General features: G+C 39.6%; 1 protein-coding gene across 1 annotated transcript in view; it reads left to right on the forward strand.

Moving 5' to 3' along the window:
* The window catches only part of LOC121528821 (disintegrin and metalloproteinase domain-containing protein 12), a 144,066-nt gene that overhangs the window by 121,563 nt on the left and 5,058 nt on the right, over window positions 1-17,445 (forward strand). The window contains exons 14-22 of the mRNA XM_041816428.1: window positions 1,663-1,858; window positions 1,948-2,056; window positions 2,909-3,107; window positions 6,880-6,957; window positions 8,332-8,440; window positions 9,855-9,990; window positions 10,067-10,181; window positions 11,213-11,458; window positions 17,259-17,422. Coding sequence (XP_041672362.1) covers window positions 1,663-1,858; window positions 1,948-2,056; window positions 2,909-3,107; window positions 6,880-6,957; window positions 8,332-8,440; window positions 9,855-9,990; window positions 10,067-10,181; window positions 11,213-11,458; window positions 17,259-17,422 — 1,352 coding nt within the window. The remainder of the gene's footprint in view (window positions 1-1,662; window positions 1,859-1,947; window positions 2,057-2,908; window positions 3,108-6,879; window positions 6,958-8,331; window positions 8,441-9,854; window positions 9,991-10,066; window positions 10,182-11,212; window positions 11,459-17,258; window positions 17,423-17,445) is intronic.

A 17,445-nucleotide genomic window follows, 5' to 3' on the forward strand; every position in this document is an offset into this window, starting at 1 on the left:
ATGTTTGCTTTATAGGTTTTTCACAATGCCAGAAATTTTAACTTGAATACAAGTCTGGTAAAAATCAAATGATATCCATACCTGCTTGATACCAAAGCAACAAAAAATTTTCTGGACGTCCACATAGCCAGTATTAGGTACTTTATTTATTGGTAGCTAAAAATGGCAGAAGACTCTTGAATACTGAAAAATGCATGTGCAATGTGCAATTTCAGGATTAATCTTGTAATTTTTGATTGATTCATTTCTCTATAAGCTGCTTTGATACATGTCTAAGTTTTTTTCATCCGTTTTCATTCTATTTAAAAGCTGCAGACCGCAGCTCTTGGACACCCCATCTTGCAGACCATCATAGTGAGACACTGCCCCTCTGAGGGTGGAAATATACACTAAAACTTTCAAAATAAATTCATATACAGCTTCTAGTTAGGGTTAGGGTAAGAGTTATGGTAAGCATTAGGATCCCAAAAGTTAAAAGTAATAAAACCTGACCTACAAAATCTAATTAAAAACGTTTAATACAACTGAGTAAACAGTCTGCTTTAGAAAAAATTGTTCTCTATGAAAACACTCGTACACAGTTATTGTAGCTAAGGCTAAAGCTAGCAAAGCTATGTTAACTAGGTGAGCTACATGAGCTTCAGAGGTAACATAACTGAAGACTGTATACATTTTTCATTTTTGCAAATCTCATAAACCCATTTTTATTTGCATGAAATGGATATGTAGCTAATGTAGCTAAAGCTAACAATGCTATGGTAGCTTATGCTATGCTTCCTAAAAGCTTAAAGCTTATTAAGCTAACCAAGCAACATTGCTGTATTGCCTACGTAGCTACTTTAGCTATGTTAGCAGTAGCTACATTTGCTAAACCTCACATTGCTAGAGCTGAAGCTAATATAGTTACATTTGTTTATGTTTTAATGTTAACTACCTAGCTAGGGTAAGTATGTTAGCTTCAGCTTCAGGTATTTATACTTACAGTTGAAGCAAGACCTCTGACCTTTTTTTCTTTAATGAAATGTTGCTTAGTCCGTAAGTTTGTAATGTGATTATTTCATGAATGTAACTGCCAGACTTTGTTTATGAATACATTTGAATTAAAAATACATCTATAACACAGGAAATACAATGTACTGGCAAATAACATCTCTTCCATCCTGTCAGTAGTGGTCTGCAAGAGGGGCTGTCTGAGAGCTGTGGTCTGTAGCCAGACCCCTCTTCTACTTGACACTACTTTGTAAAATAACTGTGATTGTATCATTTTAAATAAGGCTGGGCAATCAATTGAAATCTAGATTTTATTTGTCATATGTCCTACTGCAATTTCCAAATTGCAGAAGGTGCAACATTTCTTTCACCTGAAATGTATGTCATAATATCAGTTTAGCATTTTTCCTGCAGCAGAGCAGCATTGTGTTAGACATATTATAGAGTGATTTATTTCTTGTGTTTTTTGAAAAATACATCAAAATAAGGAATTAATAAAAAAAAGCATATATCACAATACCAATGTTTGGAAAGACGATTGCAAATAGACAAATTTTCCAAATTCTTCAGCCCTCATTTTAAACACATGGTACCAAAATGAATCAAAGTTTCAAGCATTTTGAGAACCTCTTATCACGGCTGTTCTTCATTCCATCGACTTTTTCATTGTAGCTGAAGCCAGCTGGAACTCCATGCCGTGAATCCAGTAACTCTTGTGACCTTCCTGAGTTCTGCACCGGCACCAGTCCTAACTGCCCCTCCAACGTCTACCTACATGACGGCCACGCCTGCCACAGCGTGGACGGCTACTGTTACAATGGAATCTGCCAAACCCACGAGCAGCAGTGTATCACACTGTGGGGCCAAGGTATGTGAAAGAACCTCCTTAGTAGCTGTTCATAAATGGTTCAAATTGGTCACCAGCTGTTTAATGTGACTAAATGTGTTTTTATGAAGGTGCAAAGCCAGCTCCAGGGATCTGCTTTGAAAGAGTCAACTCAGCGGGAGATCCCTATGGCAACTGTGGCAAGGACTCTAAAGGCTCTTTCGCTAAATGTGATGCCCGGTAAGAGCTGCAAATGTATAAGAGCTGTACAAATAGAAAATCAATGAAGGTGGCTTTCTGACTAATTTTTGTACACCTCACAGAGTGGAGGTCTGCCATTCTCCTTTATCGTAGTAGTGGGGTGGCACTCTATAACTCTAATTTTGGCAGCAACAAATTTGTCTGAAAGGTTTGGAGCAGCAGGTTGGACCTCATTGTACACTACACAACTAATGATGCACAATCAGGATGAAATTTTGCCTAAATCATGCAATCACACAGTGTGTGCCTGGCTTTAGAGGGGGTTTCTGCCTGAAGTCATTTTCCTGCCTTTACCTCCTGACAGGATATTTTCAGTTCTTTAAACTGTGGTTAACTCTGCCTGAAACAATCAAATCACTTAGCTATTAAGTTATTATAACAGTACGTTGGGTTTAAGCATCTGAAATTTGCGAAGTTTCTACATTTCCTCTGTTTCCTTTTATGGAAACTGGATTTCTTTGTGTAACAGGGCAAACAAGCAATTCAAGACATAAAAGTCAACCCTCATTTTACAAGAAAGGATGGTCCCCTTGATTTTCTGATATTTTATAGCTTGAACTATTCTCAACTTAAAAACAAGTGACAGCGTATACAGCAGTATTATAATTAGCTTCAGCCTTCAATGAAGGCTACAGAGTCAGTTAGTGAAATGTAGAAAGTTTTCCATTTCTCAGGTGTAGTCTGAAAACAGCAGCTTTCTGTTCTGCTCTTTCCCTAATTGGACAGCGAAAGTGAGGAAAAAATAATTGCTTATTTACACATTTGGGAAAACAGCGACATGTTATTCAATTATCACATTGTTTTTCTCCCTGTTGTCAATGCTTTTCACAGGGACGCTAAATGTGGTAAAATCCAGTGTCAAGGAGGAGCTAACCGTCCAGTAATTGGTACCAACGCTGTTTCCATAGAAACAAACATCCCTTTGCAGGACGGCGGGAGGATCCTGTGCAGAGGAACACATGTTTACCTGGGCGACGACATGCCTGACCCCGGCCTGGTGCTGACGGGAACAAAGTGTGCAGATGGAATGGTGAGAGCAATGCTAGAAAAGTAGATTTTTTCAGTACTTCTGTGATTTATGTTTTTTTAAGCTTTTTCCACTCCACTTTAAATTTCAGTGGGATATGATGTGTTATTTTTTTCTCTGCTGAATCTTATTGCATTGCAAATAACAATCCCAATTCCAAAAAACTTAGGGCGCTGTGTAAAATGTAAATAAAAACAGAATGCAATGATTTGCAAATCTCATAAACTCAGATTTTATTCACAATAGAACATAAACAATGTATCAGATGTAGAAACTTGAACTTAATGGCAGCAGCACTTCTCAAAAAAGTAGAGACAGGGACAAGTGTACTATTGCATTGAATCCCCTCCTCTTTTAACAACAGTTTGTAAACGTCTGGGAAGTGAGTAAACCAGTTGCTAGAGGGTTTTTTTTATGATGTGCCAAATGTTTCTATTGTGAAAGGTCTGGACTGCAGGTAGGACAGTTCAGCACCAACTCTCTTCTACTGTGAAGCCATGCTGTTGTGATGGATGCTGAAGTTTAGCATTGTTTTGCTGAAATATACAAGACCCTCCTTAAAAGAGACATTGTCTGGATGGGAGCATACGTATATTTCTCTAAAACCCCGTCATACTTTTCAGCATTGATAGTGCTTTTCCAGGTGTGTATGCTGCCCACACTATACGCACTAATGCAACCCCATACCATCAGAGATGCAGGCTTTTGAACTGTGTGCTGATAACAAGCTGGAATTTTTCCTCATCTTTAGTCCACATGACACAGTGTCTATGATTTCTGAGAAGAATTTCAAGTTTTGATTCATCTGACCACAGAACAGTTTTCCATTATGCCTCAGTCCATTTTAAAAGAGCTTTGTCTCAGAGAAGACGGTGATATTAATGTATCATGTTCACATATGACTTCTTCTTTGCGTGATATAGCTTTAACTTGCATTTGTGGCTGGAGGCTTAACTACAGTTTTAAAATTTCAGGCCTGTGTTTTTAAAAGAATTATACTTAATAATTAGCTGTTGAGCCGACAAATTGTGCATATCACTAATGTAGGATCAGAGATAACTGATCACAGTTTGTCCACTGGGGTGCCAAAATTAACAAAACTAAAAGTTCCTCAAGAGTGCACCAAGCTTATAACAGAATTATGCTTAAATATTTAAGTTTTCATTACAAGTGGTGTCAGCTTATTGTAAAATAGAGCTACTTGTAAATCTCTACTCTTGATTTACAGGCCCTGGCTCATAGATTTCATTATTTGTCACTGATTCGCAAGCTGCATGAATGGTTTTGTTAACTGTGGAAAAAATTACAAAACAGTGGAAAACATTGCAAACTGGGCATGGTTTTTGTCAACATTAGGGCTGTAAAAATATTTGCAGTCCAACCAAACCGTCACAGTTCACACATCACAGCTTGATGCATGCAATCACATAGCTGTTGGTTAAGCAGCAGGCCAGACCACATATGGAGATGGGGGTCTCTCTATAGGGCTCAGTGTCATGGAGGGGTCTGGAGTGGTTAGCAAAGATATGATGCGTTGTAAGTTTAAGCAATGGCGATCTTTTATTTAAACCTTACTACTCACCATTACTTATTACAGCAACAGCAATGCACATTTAATTTATAGTTGCCGGTTTCAAAAGGTTAAACCATTTTCTGAAAGTAAGAGAGAGGGGGGCTGTCTGGGGTCCAGCCGATCCATTACAGCTAGGCTGAAAAATGGTCCATACTAAATTCAAGCAATCACAGAATTTTTTCCTAACTTAGGCTAGTATATTTGGGCTTTGAGCAGCCATGCCAGAGCCTAAAAAATGCCAGAGAAGAAAGGAAGCTCCAGCATTTGACCCCACAAATAACTAAACGAGATGTTTCAGTCGTCTCAAAAATCTGATTCAGCCAGGCTGAGAGGGCGAATTCTACCGAGGGGGCTAGTGCTAAGGCAACTGATCCTTCATTCATGTACTGATATTAAATTACGTTTACAAAGGGCCCAGTCTCGGCCTTTAAGAGGCCCAGATATTTCTTTTCGTGGGCCTGAAAATTAGTTTTAACCATTATATTTTTACTATTAACACTGTAGCTGGGACCACTGAACTTCCCTGTTGGGACAGTAATGTTAGTGCTAATAGGCTTGCTTGAAGACCTGCATTTTCAGTCAGCTCCAAAGTCGACCAGAGCCAAACACAGGATGCAAATTTTATCCAGGAGACTAAAGCTAACACTAGTGATCCAACATGTACATGTAAATATTATGAAGTGACATCTGGGAGGAGCCCATTTGGCCTAGAGGAGGCTCAGCCATTTCAGTAGGAGGCCCTGGCAGCAAAGTTGGTGGTTGTTCATGCTCACTCCCATACTGATGTATGCCAGTGAAGGATCATGATCTAGTTTATGTGCACTGTAAACACAATGTAGCATTAAATCTACCACTAAATCCTGATCAATTGGTCTAACGTGGCAGATATAATCACTGTAGATGTTCTGTTCTTTGTCCTGAATTGTTTTTAGCAAATCACTTTGCAAATCAGCAGCACTGAATCTGTGGAAAAGCTTGTCACTGTGTGCAGGATTTGTAAACTGAAAGTATAAACTGGCTGTAGTTTCTTAGTGGACAGCAGGAGAATTCAGTAAAATATCTAAAAAAAAAAAAAGATAATTTGGAAAATGATGTTTATGTGAATGAAAATGTAGATTGTGTTGACAGGTTTCTGTAAATTGAATACTACTGCAGATTTTGCTGATTTCATTTCTAAGCTTTTTTTGATTTCAGCAGAAACCTTCAGTGTGTGTTCTGCTATTTTAAATAAAAGGATATGCAAATGAATACATTTTATTCCATGTTTATACAAGTTCACCCACCCAGATCCATGAAATTAGAGTTAGCTCATATTTTCATGTCTTTTTTTCCTATGAATATTTCGACACTGAGTTTTGTCGTTGTTCCTAAATAATGGGAAATAAAAATGGAAAAAGTGAGGCAAAGAACCCAGCCATGACTAAGACGATCGCCTTGGAGAGTCCTCCAGTCATTTTAGCCTCCCACACTTAATTGACTTTGCATTATTCAGTCTATTTGGCATCTTTCAGAGGTCATCAATTCATTCATTGGTCACTTCAATGATACAGTTAATCCATTTAGTCTAATTTACTTCTCTGTGAGCCTCCACCCTGAAGGAGGATCCAGCCTCAGCCCTCATCTGTCAGAGACCCTGGCATCCATCTGTGTGTGCCCACTGCTGCCAAGTTCATCTTCACTGTCAGGCAGGGTGTATCAGGGTGTGGAGCCTCTAAGGCGCCCACAGTCTAGCCGGCATTGTATAACATTTAAAAAGCAGCTTTAATACCCCAGAGTGTTAACATTTCTGCTACTTTATAGGTCAAGTGGTTTGTCTGTGGTAAATTAAAAGAAATGGAAAGCAAGGTTTTTTTCTTTTTCCCTTAAAACATGAAAGGGTTTACAATATTTATGAGTACTTCAACATGCAGTTAGAAAAAGTCCATTTACTGTGTTAGTCTGACTAAAACTGGACATTTAAAATGCAGAGAAACATGTTAGTTGGACTAAAATCGTGCTAAGAATTTCTCAGAGTTGGTCAGAAAAAACTGATTTGTCTCATGGTTTAACAAGAGCTAAAATGTTGTAATAGCAGGAGTGTTGCAACAAAAGAAGTGATGAGAAAGCATTTTATTGGATGTATTGGCCCTGATTTTCACAATGTGAAAACTGTTTAAACATGCTGACTTAAACTTCAATCTTAAATGTCTTTGTCTGCCTCAGATGTGTCTGAATCGTCAGTGCCAGAACGTCAGTGTTTTCGGCGTGCATGATTGTTCTGCAAAATGCAGTGGTCGAGGGGTGAGTACAGCACCTTTCCCTCCCTCTTTCCTCTTCATTTTGTGTGGTTAAAACCTGATGTGATTGCTCTTTATCTCAACCGCTCCCCTGTCGGAATTAGCTGTTTACTTAATATCCCATCCTCCCTCCTCACACAGACGCTCATTTTGGCTGTGATTTGCTCAAAATTCCCAATATACGCCAGTTAGGGAGCCATTACACAGCCTCACAATCAATCATCCTGGCTGCTGAAAGGTTCAATCAATTAGACATAATGGCTTCATTCATGCTCAGCTCTGAGTGCCATTCATCATACTCCCAGGCAGTCGTCCTTGTCCCCAAAATACTGTATAGAAATCTGAAGGCTGGGCTTTATTTGGCTAAAGCATGGCACACAGTTTGACTTTGAGAGAGGGGAGCATAGTTATTGGATTTTGCTTTAAATGTCGCCCAACAAATGTCAATGGGTGGGCCTGTTGGGGATGAAATATGAGGCTTTATGGTGTTACCCTTAAATTGACTGGTAGAGGCTTTGACAGCTGAATCAAAGCTAGAGAGGAAACTCTTTATTGTCTCTTAAAATGAAACATCCCCAGTTATTATAATGCCATATTTGTTTGTCCAGCTCCAATTAAGACGTATCTATAAAGCTGTAGAGACAGTTTTACTCACAGAAATAAAAAGATGTTGCTCCTTGAGGAGACAGGGCAACCCTGCATGCTCAGATTAGATCAAGATGTTGCCTTGGAAAGAGGCCCTCACCTGCTCCACATTACCCTGCTGGGAAATCCTTGTAGAATTTACCATTCCTTTTTCTCTGCAGGACAGGAAGACAAGGAAAGAGAAATAAAAAATGGAATAAGGCAAAAAAATAAGTTTTTATACCAGATGTCAATGCAATGTGAGGCCTTGCAGGGCTAAATTGTGGATGAATCTGCAAACTGTACTGCACACAAAAGATCTGCACCCTTATTTGCAGACTTCAAGGCCTACTATGCACATACTTGTCCCTATACAAATAAACATTAAAAAACACACAATAAATTTACATTTTTTAACCTTTAAAAGCAATTTAAAGCAAAAACACTTTCATTTCTGATTCCTAAACACAGGCACTAGCTTCCTATTGAAAAATTCAATAGATTGATTGATGCATTTCTGAAAAATAATCAGTAGATTAATCCACTCTGAAAATAATCATTAGCATTGTGTTGTTGCAGTCACTGATGCAGTGCATCCAGTTTCATAACAGAACTCATTTGTCACCATTAGCGTTTGCTGCATATTAAAGTAGTGTACTATTAGGCATATGCTCAAATGTTGCATGAAAAAGACAAGCTGATGATTGCATTTTGGGCTCATCTAACAGGTAATTGCCCCTTTAATCTACTGCAGGTGTGCAACAACAACAAGAACTGTCACTGCGAGGCTCACTGGGCGCCGCCGTTCTGTGACAAGGCAGGTTTCGGAGGAAGCGTGGACAGCGGGCCCATCAGATTAGCAGGTAAAGCAACAAAAGTTCACTAAAAGGCTGTTTCTGTTGCAGATTTTTTTCTGCTGCAGACCGCTGCTAGAAAGACAACACAGACAGCTAAATCTCACATTGTGTTGTTAAGTTAATCTGAGATCAAACCAGTAGAGGAAGAGAAAGAGTAGGAGACAAAAAGCAGCCCGCTACGTCAGAGGATCAACAAAATTGAACAAGACACATGAAGTAAACACCAACTGAACAAAGTATGGGATACGACAGTGATCTGGCAAAAACTCATCAACCAAGTACAGCTTGATTTTTCAGCCCAGTTCAACTTGTCTAACATCATCAGTGGAGATGTTCTGTTCAATGTGAGCTATAACAGCTGAGAAGGCTGATTTTAAGGAGGCTTAAATATCTGTCACTGTAGTTATTAAAAAGGAAAATGTATGCGATTATACTATAAATATTTATTTTCAATTAGCCCACCTTATTCCTAAGCTGCTTGATCTAAGTTTTCAGTAGTTGTGAGTTCACTCTCTGTTATCTATATCTAAGTTAGCTCCCGTAATGTGAGTTTTAGCAATGTTAGCTTTTGCAAACATAGCTAAGCTAACTAAGCTATGTAGATAAGGCATATACATGACTGACATAGCTGCTTTGTGAGCTTAGCTTTAATAATGTTTGCTGTGTAGTTATGTTAGCTCCTCTATATATAGCTAAGTTAGCTTCAGCAAGTTAAGCTGTAGCAACCCTTGCTTTAGCAATGTGAGCTTCAGCAAACCTAACTGAAGCTAACTTAGCTTTGTATATAAGGTAGATATGTAGCATATGCAGCTGCTCTCTGAGCCTAACTTTAGCTATGTAAGCTACTTTAGGTATATAGCTACATTAGCTACATAGCTTAGTAGCTAACAGAGCTACGGGAGCTACACTATCTGCATTAGAATGTTGTCATGGAGGATGAACTTTTTTTCTGTAAGTAGCCTGTTTATTCGACTTTATTAAACAATTTGTAATCAGGTTTTGCAGGTCAGTTTTGAAAGTTTTAGCCTGTATCCCCGTTCTGAGATACAAGGCATCTTAGATGAACGGTCTGTGAAAGTGGCTGTCAGTGATGTACAGTCTGCAGCCAGACTGCCTTGGGATAGTCTAAGAGTAGAAGTTTTTAAAATGCAATAAAGTGGACAGTTAATCATTAATAACTGTAGATTTGAGATTAATCATGATTCAAAATTTCCATAATTTGACGGCCTTCTAAAAATCTATCCAATTTCGTCCACATGCTGCAGAGGTTAGCTGTGCAAATTGCTTTTCCTGGTTTATGTTCTAACACTGCACCCCACAGAGGAGGCCTGCCTCACACTTTTTGGGCATGGTGTCTCATTTACGCATAACAAAAGGAATAAAAACAAATTCATCAAACTATCCTTGTGTTTTTGAGCAGACAATGGGAGTCTCACCGTGGGCATCCTGGTTGCTCTCCTCACTGTCATGGGAGCTGCTCTAATCATCTGCATCAAGAGAAAAACCCTCCTCAGCCTCCTCTTCACCAGTAAAAAGAACCAGCTTGAGAAGCTGAGGTAACTTTTTTCAGATCATAATTAGGTCATTAACAAAATCACAGAATATATTGAATTCATTATTTTTCAATTCCAGATCAGTGAGTGCTGCCATCAGCGGACCGTCCCCTCCTAACCAGCCCCCGTCAGCCAGCACAACTTCCCCGTCTCGCCCGGCTCCGCCTGTCCCCCACAGCGCCACCATCTTCAAGGTCACTGCTCCGCACATCGTCAACAACAGGCAGACCACAAACACACAGATTAGACATCTTAGGGACCGTCTCTGAGTCAAACAAACGCAGGATCACCAGCGCTCTGCAACACTCCTCACAAATCATCCTCAGCAGGATTGACGTGTTGTTTTCACACAAATGGCAGCTCATTCAAATCCAATTAAATCCTCCCCTGTGTTTGTGGACATGTGGAGGAGGTGGTGATAATGGAGTCTGCGTGTTCTTGACACTTGAATACATCTCTTGTCATTAACAGCTGCCTGCTAAAACAGAAATTGATTTATCTGCACATGAGGAATGTTTACTGTCTGCTTACTTGAGATGTCAACCCATCCTGGTGGGGGTAATTGAGGGACAGAGCAGGGTTTTTTTTTTCCTGTAATTCCTCCATACCCGTGTTTCTTAACTACTTTATTACCTCCTTGACACCCTTTGTAATGGGAAGAGGCCTGTGATCGATCTCTGAAATGAGAACAGCTGTGTCAGGATTGACATTTATGCTTCATGGTGGCACACAGCAAGGAAGAGGAAAAAAGCTGTTGTGCATTAGCATGAGTTTTCAGTTAGCCGCATGTGGTTTTCATTTGGGGTCAACGGTAAGAAGAGAAAGGATGTAAGGCTGTTTGATGTCAGCACAGTGCAGGTGAGGTCATTTTCCAGGCAGAGTGAGCTGCGCTAAACAACAGTTTGTGTGCCTTTTTGGTTACAACATGCACATCTGGTCAGTCTACATGCAAAGAAAAGTCATTTTGGCTGTTTTCTCTGTCTGATCTGTCTCACTGGGATCTTGCGTAGCCTCTTTACCTTTGATTTAGGCTCTTTGATGGGTTACCTGAAGAGGACTTGAAGTAAAGTGAGCAAGCAAAAGAGGAGCATTTGATTTATGCATGTCTGATGACGTCAGGAAGAGCAGCGCAGGAAGAGGAGAGGTTTTAACATGACTGTTTCTGATAGGAAGCAGGCGCTCTTTCTTTTGACCAACCCCTCTGTCTTTCATCTTTTCTCTACAGCCTCCTCACCGGGGGCCCGAGGCAGTGCTCCCACCAGCACCCTACCCCTCCCACCACAGCCTGCATAGACTGCCCCAGTGCCCTCCGGTTCACCTCAGCCACCCTGTCCCTCTGTCTCTCACCCTGTCCCTGTCCCCAGGCCCTGTGCAGCCAAGACCTCCTTTGCCTCCTCCTCATATCCATGTTGCACCCCGTGGGGCGCCATTTCGTAACACGTCACGCCACAACTCCTGCAGGATGGTCATGGTGAGTAACTTTTGTAATCCCTCTGCTGTGTCTTGGTGAAACCGTTTTGTTTGTTGAGTTTTTTCTTGGTTCTTGTATACTGCAAGCATCCTGACAGGTAGGTAGGTCCATAAAATAACCATCTTAACTGAGGGTGCTAGCAGGCAAACTTAAATTCTAGGTTCCAAAACAGCCACATAAATATTAAAAATAGAGCCAGACTTCCTGAGGATGAGGAAGGTACAGAAAAGATGAAACGGCAACTGGAGGGAGTGAGCGTGTCCAAATATCCCAGGGTGGTAAATTTGCTGCCACTGGTATTCTGTGGAGTTGCGTTGCAGGCTGTCAAAGTTGAGGGGAAAGAGAAAGGCAGAGGTTCCTGCTGTTAAATCCCTCTAACTTAGTGATTCTCAAAGACTCGTATTTGCCTTTAATCCAGTTTGACTTGTACCCTCTGGGTGAGTCAAGCAGAGAGTCTTAGAGAGAGAGATCGAAAAGACAGAGGAGAAACGTGATATAGAGATGGAGTGAGGGGAAAGATAATGAGTGAAGAAAATGATGAATAAAGGATACAAGAGCCTGAGGTAGATATCCTTTAGCTAAAACGATCACTAGTATGGGCTTCATATCAGTGTGGCTTTTTTGATATGCAAAAATATGCGTGCTTTTCTGCAGGAAAATAATTGTAAAGTTGATGTTGAACCTTTGCATTGCCATGTCAGTGCAGAAAACATCGACTTGTAGATGTTAAAGTTGATTTCAACTCAAAATGCATTACATCTGCAGTCAGATCAGTAGACTTTATCCCCTTTTAAATGGATGTTCTTAATGGAGCATCAGTAGATAGGTTTCAAAGCTATCTAGTCATAGTGAATTTTATGGCTTTTAATTTTGAGATCTAGTCTGAAAAATCAAACTATCTGGCCATATCAGCTTATTTGGAAGATAAATTGTCAACTTTTTCAAAGTTTGAAGTAAGAACAGTTTGGATACTTTGATACTTTCTTGATACTGCATGTTTTATTTGTTATATTTCATGTTAATTTAATGATCAGTAGTATGGAAAAGTACAAAACTTGTTCAAAAACTACATCTAAGGCAAGGCAGCATTATTACTTGATTGTATTTTATGTACAAAGGCAACTCAGCATGATTTATATAAGTAAAGGAAGCATCAAAAAGAACATAAAAAGACATTTGTGAAAATACCACTATAGAAAGTAATGCGAAAAATAATTCCCCCCTCCTGAATTCTCATTTTTTCTGCATAATTGTCACACTTACATGTTTCAGATCATCAAACAAATTTTAATACTAGACAAAGTAGAAAGTAGAGCCTGTCTGACAAAGTGAAGTAGACCAAAAGATCTCAAAAAGCAACACATCATGCCATCATATAAAAAATGCAAGAACAGATGAGAAACAGAGTCAGTGACAGTCTGCAAAGGGTTACAAAGTCTTTTCTAAGGCTTTGGGACTCCGGTAAACCTCAGCAAGAGCCATTAGCCACAAATGGGGAAAACTTAGAACAGTGGTGAACCTCCCAGGAATGACTGGCTTACCAAAATAAATACAAGAGCGCATCAAGGACTCATCCAAGAGATCACAAAAGAACCCAACAAACATCTAAAGACCCGCAGGCCTCACTAAGAACTACGAGTATCTCCTAAAGGAAGTACAAATAATTGAGAGGGGACAGAGGAGGTCTAAGATTAAAGAATTTCACTGACTCAGAAAAGGCCATTGCATATTAACCCTGTAACCAATGAATGAGGAACACTGTACACTTACAGTAATTTTGCCTGAAATAACTTAATAGTATTTCTAAGCATATAAACATGTAGGCATTTTATGGATATAGTTAAAGAGCTATGATATGGAAGGGTGTGTGTACTGGGGCTATAAATGCTTAAATGGTCAGGTTTAAGCTAGCTGTGATCTGCTTCTCTTAGGTCTGTCATGAACTAAAATGTTGCTCTAAAAAGTATGAAATGTCCTTTTTCTTACCTTGGAAAACACGACACATAGTTTCCAAGAACTTCACGTTACAAAGGTTTATCGTACACCTGTACAACAGATAAAGCTCTCTGCAAATTTTTTGACTTGTAAAAGTAGCTTTGCCTTTCAGATGTTCCTTCTTAATGTCAAAGTGTGAATCTGAAAGTGGAAGCCTGTTGGCAGCAGACTTCACCGACAGTGTCTTTAGCAGCTGTTTGGCAGCTTTAAGACTTTGACAGAGCTGTTTTTTTCCCCCCACACACTGAAAGCTCTCTGCTGGGGGTCTGGGAAGAGCTTCACCTGAAGAATTTTCAGACAGACTTGGATTTTTAAGATGATTTTCAAAATGTTCTTATCATGGACTTTGCTGGCATTTTGTGCCATTTCACTTTATTCTTTTGAGACTCATTTTTCTACTCTTGCTCTTTGTTGGAAAGGTTTTTCAGGGGTCTGTTTCTGAGAAAAACACTCTTCTCATCTCTTTGCTGATTTTGTCCTGTACATGTGAACGTTGTGTTTTTGACTGCTTTCTTTCAACAGCAGGCCGATTAACAGAGACATTTCAAGGCGTTATGTTTACGCCGCTGTGATGTTTTGCCTTCAATAAAAATGGCATGGGGGCATAGTGGGGACAGAGTGATCCTTCCCCCTGGGCCTGGGCTTCAGAGATACACTATATGGAAAAAAGTATTTGGCCATATCTGTCTATTACTGAATTCAGGTGTTTCAATCAGACCTGTTGCCACAGGTGTATAAAATCAAGCACCTAGCCATGCAGTCTCTGTTTCTGATAAACAAAACTGGCCATTCTGAAGAGCTCAGTGACTTCAAGTGTGGCACTGTGGTAGATGCCACCTTTGCAATAAGATTGTTTTTGAAATTTCATCCCTTCTGGATTTTACAATGTCTGTCAAATGAAATTGTATTATATTCCACAATGCACTATACAACCAACCAGCAGAGTAAGTGTCATCAAGAAGTTTGGGGTGGAAAATGTAAAAAACAAGTAGTTTTTGACACCTACCCCCTCAGCTGCAGTTTTAAACATTAAAACAACTATGGAAATAGTTATCCTTAATACTGATGAATTGGTTTGCTTTTTAGCTCATTAAGAACTCATTAAGAACTTCTAGCAGGAGCTTTTAATTAGGTAAACCTTCAACAAGAATATGGAAGAAAAGAGAAATAAACCTGGCACAAAAAGTAAGTAAATTTGAGTTTGGTAGATTATTTCTTTGTTGTAACAATTCTTCTTGGCAAGAAATCTTATACCACTGGAAAGCCTGTTTATTTCTCTTTTAAATGGTGTTACATTTGTAAGGAACATGCATTTGTGGAATGAGCAGCAGAGCTGAGGATGTGGGTTGCGCCCATGAAAAATTTGCCAAATCTACTCTGCCAATGCCAAACAGGTTATTCTGCCATTGACTCTTGTTTGATGGATTGGATGATTGAAATCTGAAGAAACAAGACATATTGGCAATTAAAAAATTTATTCTTTTAACAAACAGGAGCCTCAGTAGCGTGTGGAAGAACCATACACAGCCACAACAGTCTGGCATCTCCTCCTCATGCTGGTCAAACACTGCTGTTGAATGGCATCCCGTTCTTCAACCAGCATTTGCACTTACTCAGCTCAGCTGCTCCTCCCACAATTGCATGTTCCTTACAAATGAGACACCATTTAAAATGGAAATAAACAGTGTAAGATTTATTGCTAAGAAGTATTGTTACATCAAAGAAATAGTCTACCAAACAAAAATGTCCTTACTTTTTGTGACACGTTTATTTAGTAATACACTACATTTAATTAAAGACAAAGCACTTGTAGTAGCATGGATGTTAAACTGTTATCTATTAATGCATGGAGGTTAACAGATACATCATATTTCAGATATATTTTGTGGCTTTTTATGCCTTTATTTTAGAGACAGGATAGTGGACAGAGTCAAAAAAAGAGGGAGAAAGAGAGTGGGGAATGATATGCAAGAAAGGAGTCACAGGATAGATTTAAAACTGAGCCTCCACTTCAAGGACTACAGCTTCTGTACACAGAGCGCACAAACTAACCACGTGGGCACTGGTGCCCCGACAATTAAAGAAATTTTTGAAGAAGAAAGAAAAAAAATCCTTTTATGTTGAAAGAACATAGATTCATTTGAAAGTGGAATAAACTTGAGAAGGAAACAGATGGAATGGAAAAGTAAAATACAAATAAACTGAGCACACAGAAGGATCCCAGCCTCGTCTTTCCATTATTTTTATTTTATTCATTTATTATTTTTGCATTTTTCCTTCTGAACCTTTCTCTTTTTTCCTCTTTTTGCATTTTATCACCCTCATAAAGTCTTTTTTTTCCCCAAAAAAATTGTAAAACTGAAGTGGGATAAGCGAAGAAGCAATCAAGGTGGATATCATGTGGTGTTAAAACGTGCATTTAAGTAATAAGAGAAGTTGGCCAAGTGCAGGACGATTATGGCTTTTTAGTATGATGAATGAATAACACGGCATTAATAGTGCAGAAGCTTGCCAGGAACAGAATGAACTTCATTGAACTTAACACAATGCATGCGACTTCGGTAAAACATTTAATTTCGAAGTATTCATGTTTTGAATCTTCGGACCAGATTCGACACCCCAGTGAGGCCTTAGGTCGGCTTGTTTGGCTCCTTCCTCACTCATGTTTTAATTTCTCCCATATAGAGAAGATTGGGGCCGGGTAGAAGGACTACTATATTATGATATTAGTGTTTTAGAGAAGATTAAAACCACATGACATGTTCCTCTCATTGAAGGGGCATGAGGAGGGCTGGCCTTAAAGCCTGATGCTGCAGTTATTATCTGACTGAGAGTGCCATCTGGTGGAGATTGAAAGTAATTTGTAGTCCATTTGAAAAGTCCAAAACTGCTATTCAGGCCCTTTCCTTTCCACTTTTTCCTCATGGAAAAAAAAAAAAAACTGTGTAAAAAGTACAAGCTACCAAAGGTGGAGTACCAAAAAAGATGGTATCTCCCTTGTATTAGCGTCTTTAATGCAGCAAATGAAACGTGAAAACCTGGCTGTTAATGTAATTTCAGTGTCAGCTCATTATTTCATTTTTTTTATCCTAGAGCTTTGGGTCCTTCAGACGGTGGCTCAGAAACTACTTATAGTTTGAACAGGTCATTATCGTGGCATACAGCATCTATATAAAGTAATAAATAAATCATTGTCAATATAATTTGGCGCTTTTTTTTGCCAAAAAAAAACCTCTTTAATGTAGTGAAATCAGAGGACTCAGAGAAAATGTTACTGAAGAGTATAAGTCAGGGGACGGATACAAAACATTTCCAAGGCACTGACCATAACCCAGAATTCAGTTCAATCTTTCATCAAGAAATGGAAGGAATATAGCACATGTGTAAATCTGCCTAGATCAGGCCGTCCCCACAAATTGAGTGACTGTGCAAGAAGGAGACTAGTGAGAGAGGCCACCAAGACACCTATGACTTCTCTGAAGGAGTTACAAGCTTCAGCAGCTGAGATGAGAGAGACTCTGCATTCAACTGTTGCCTGTTTTTTCCCAGTAAAAGCTTTATGGGAGATTGGTAAAGAGAAAGCCACTGTTGAAAAAAACTCAAAATAAATCTCAAGTGGAGATTGTCACTTGGACAAAAGTTCTTTGGTCTGATGAGACCAAAATGGGGCTTTTTGAGCATCAGACAAGACCCTAAACACTGCACAACACCACAAACACACCATTCCCACTGTAGAGCATGGTGGTGGCAGCATCATGCTGTGGGGATGCTTTGTGGCAACCTTATCTATGTTTTGTGTCTCTAGGAGTTGGAGAAGCCCAGTCCTCCTCAAAAACCCCTTCCAGCTGATCCAAGGACCTCCCGTGTGCTTCGAAGCCCCTCTGTAGTCCAAGGACCTTCATCCGTTTGTGGCCCTGCAGCAGTATCTGTCTTACCCCGACCCGTTCGCCCTCTCCCACGCCCGAACAGGCAAGTTACATCCTCACATTTAT

Source organism: Cheilinus undulatus, linkage group 20 (genome assembly GCF_018320785.1).
Source record: "Cheilinus undulatus linkage group 20, ASM1832078v1, whole genome shotgun sequence".
Lineage (NCBI taxonomy): Eukaryota > Metazoa > Chordata > Actinopteri > Labriformes > Labridae > Cheilinus > Cheilinus undulatus.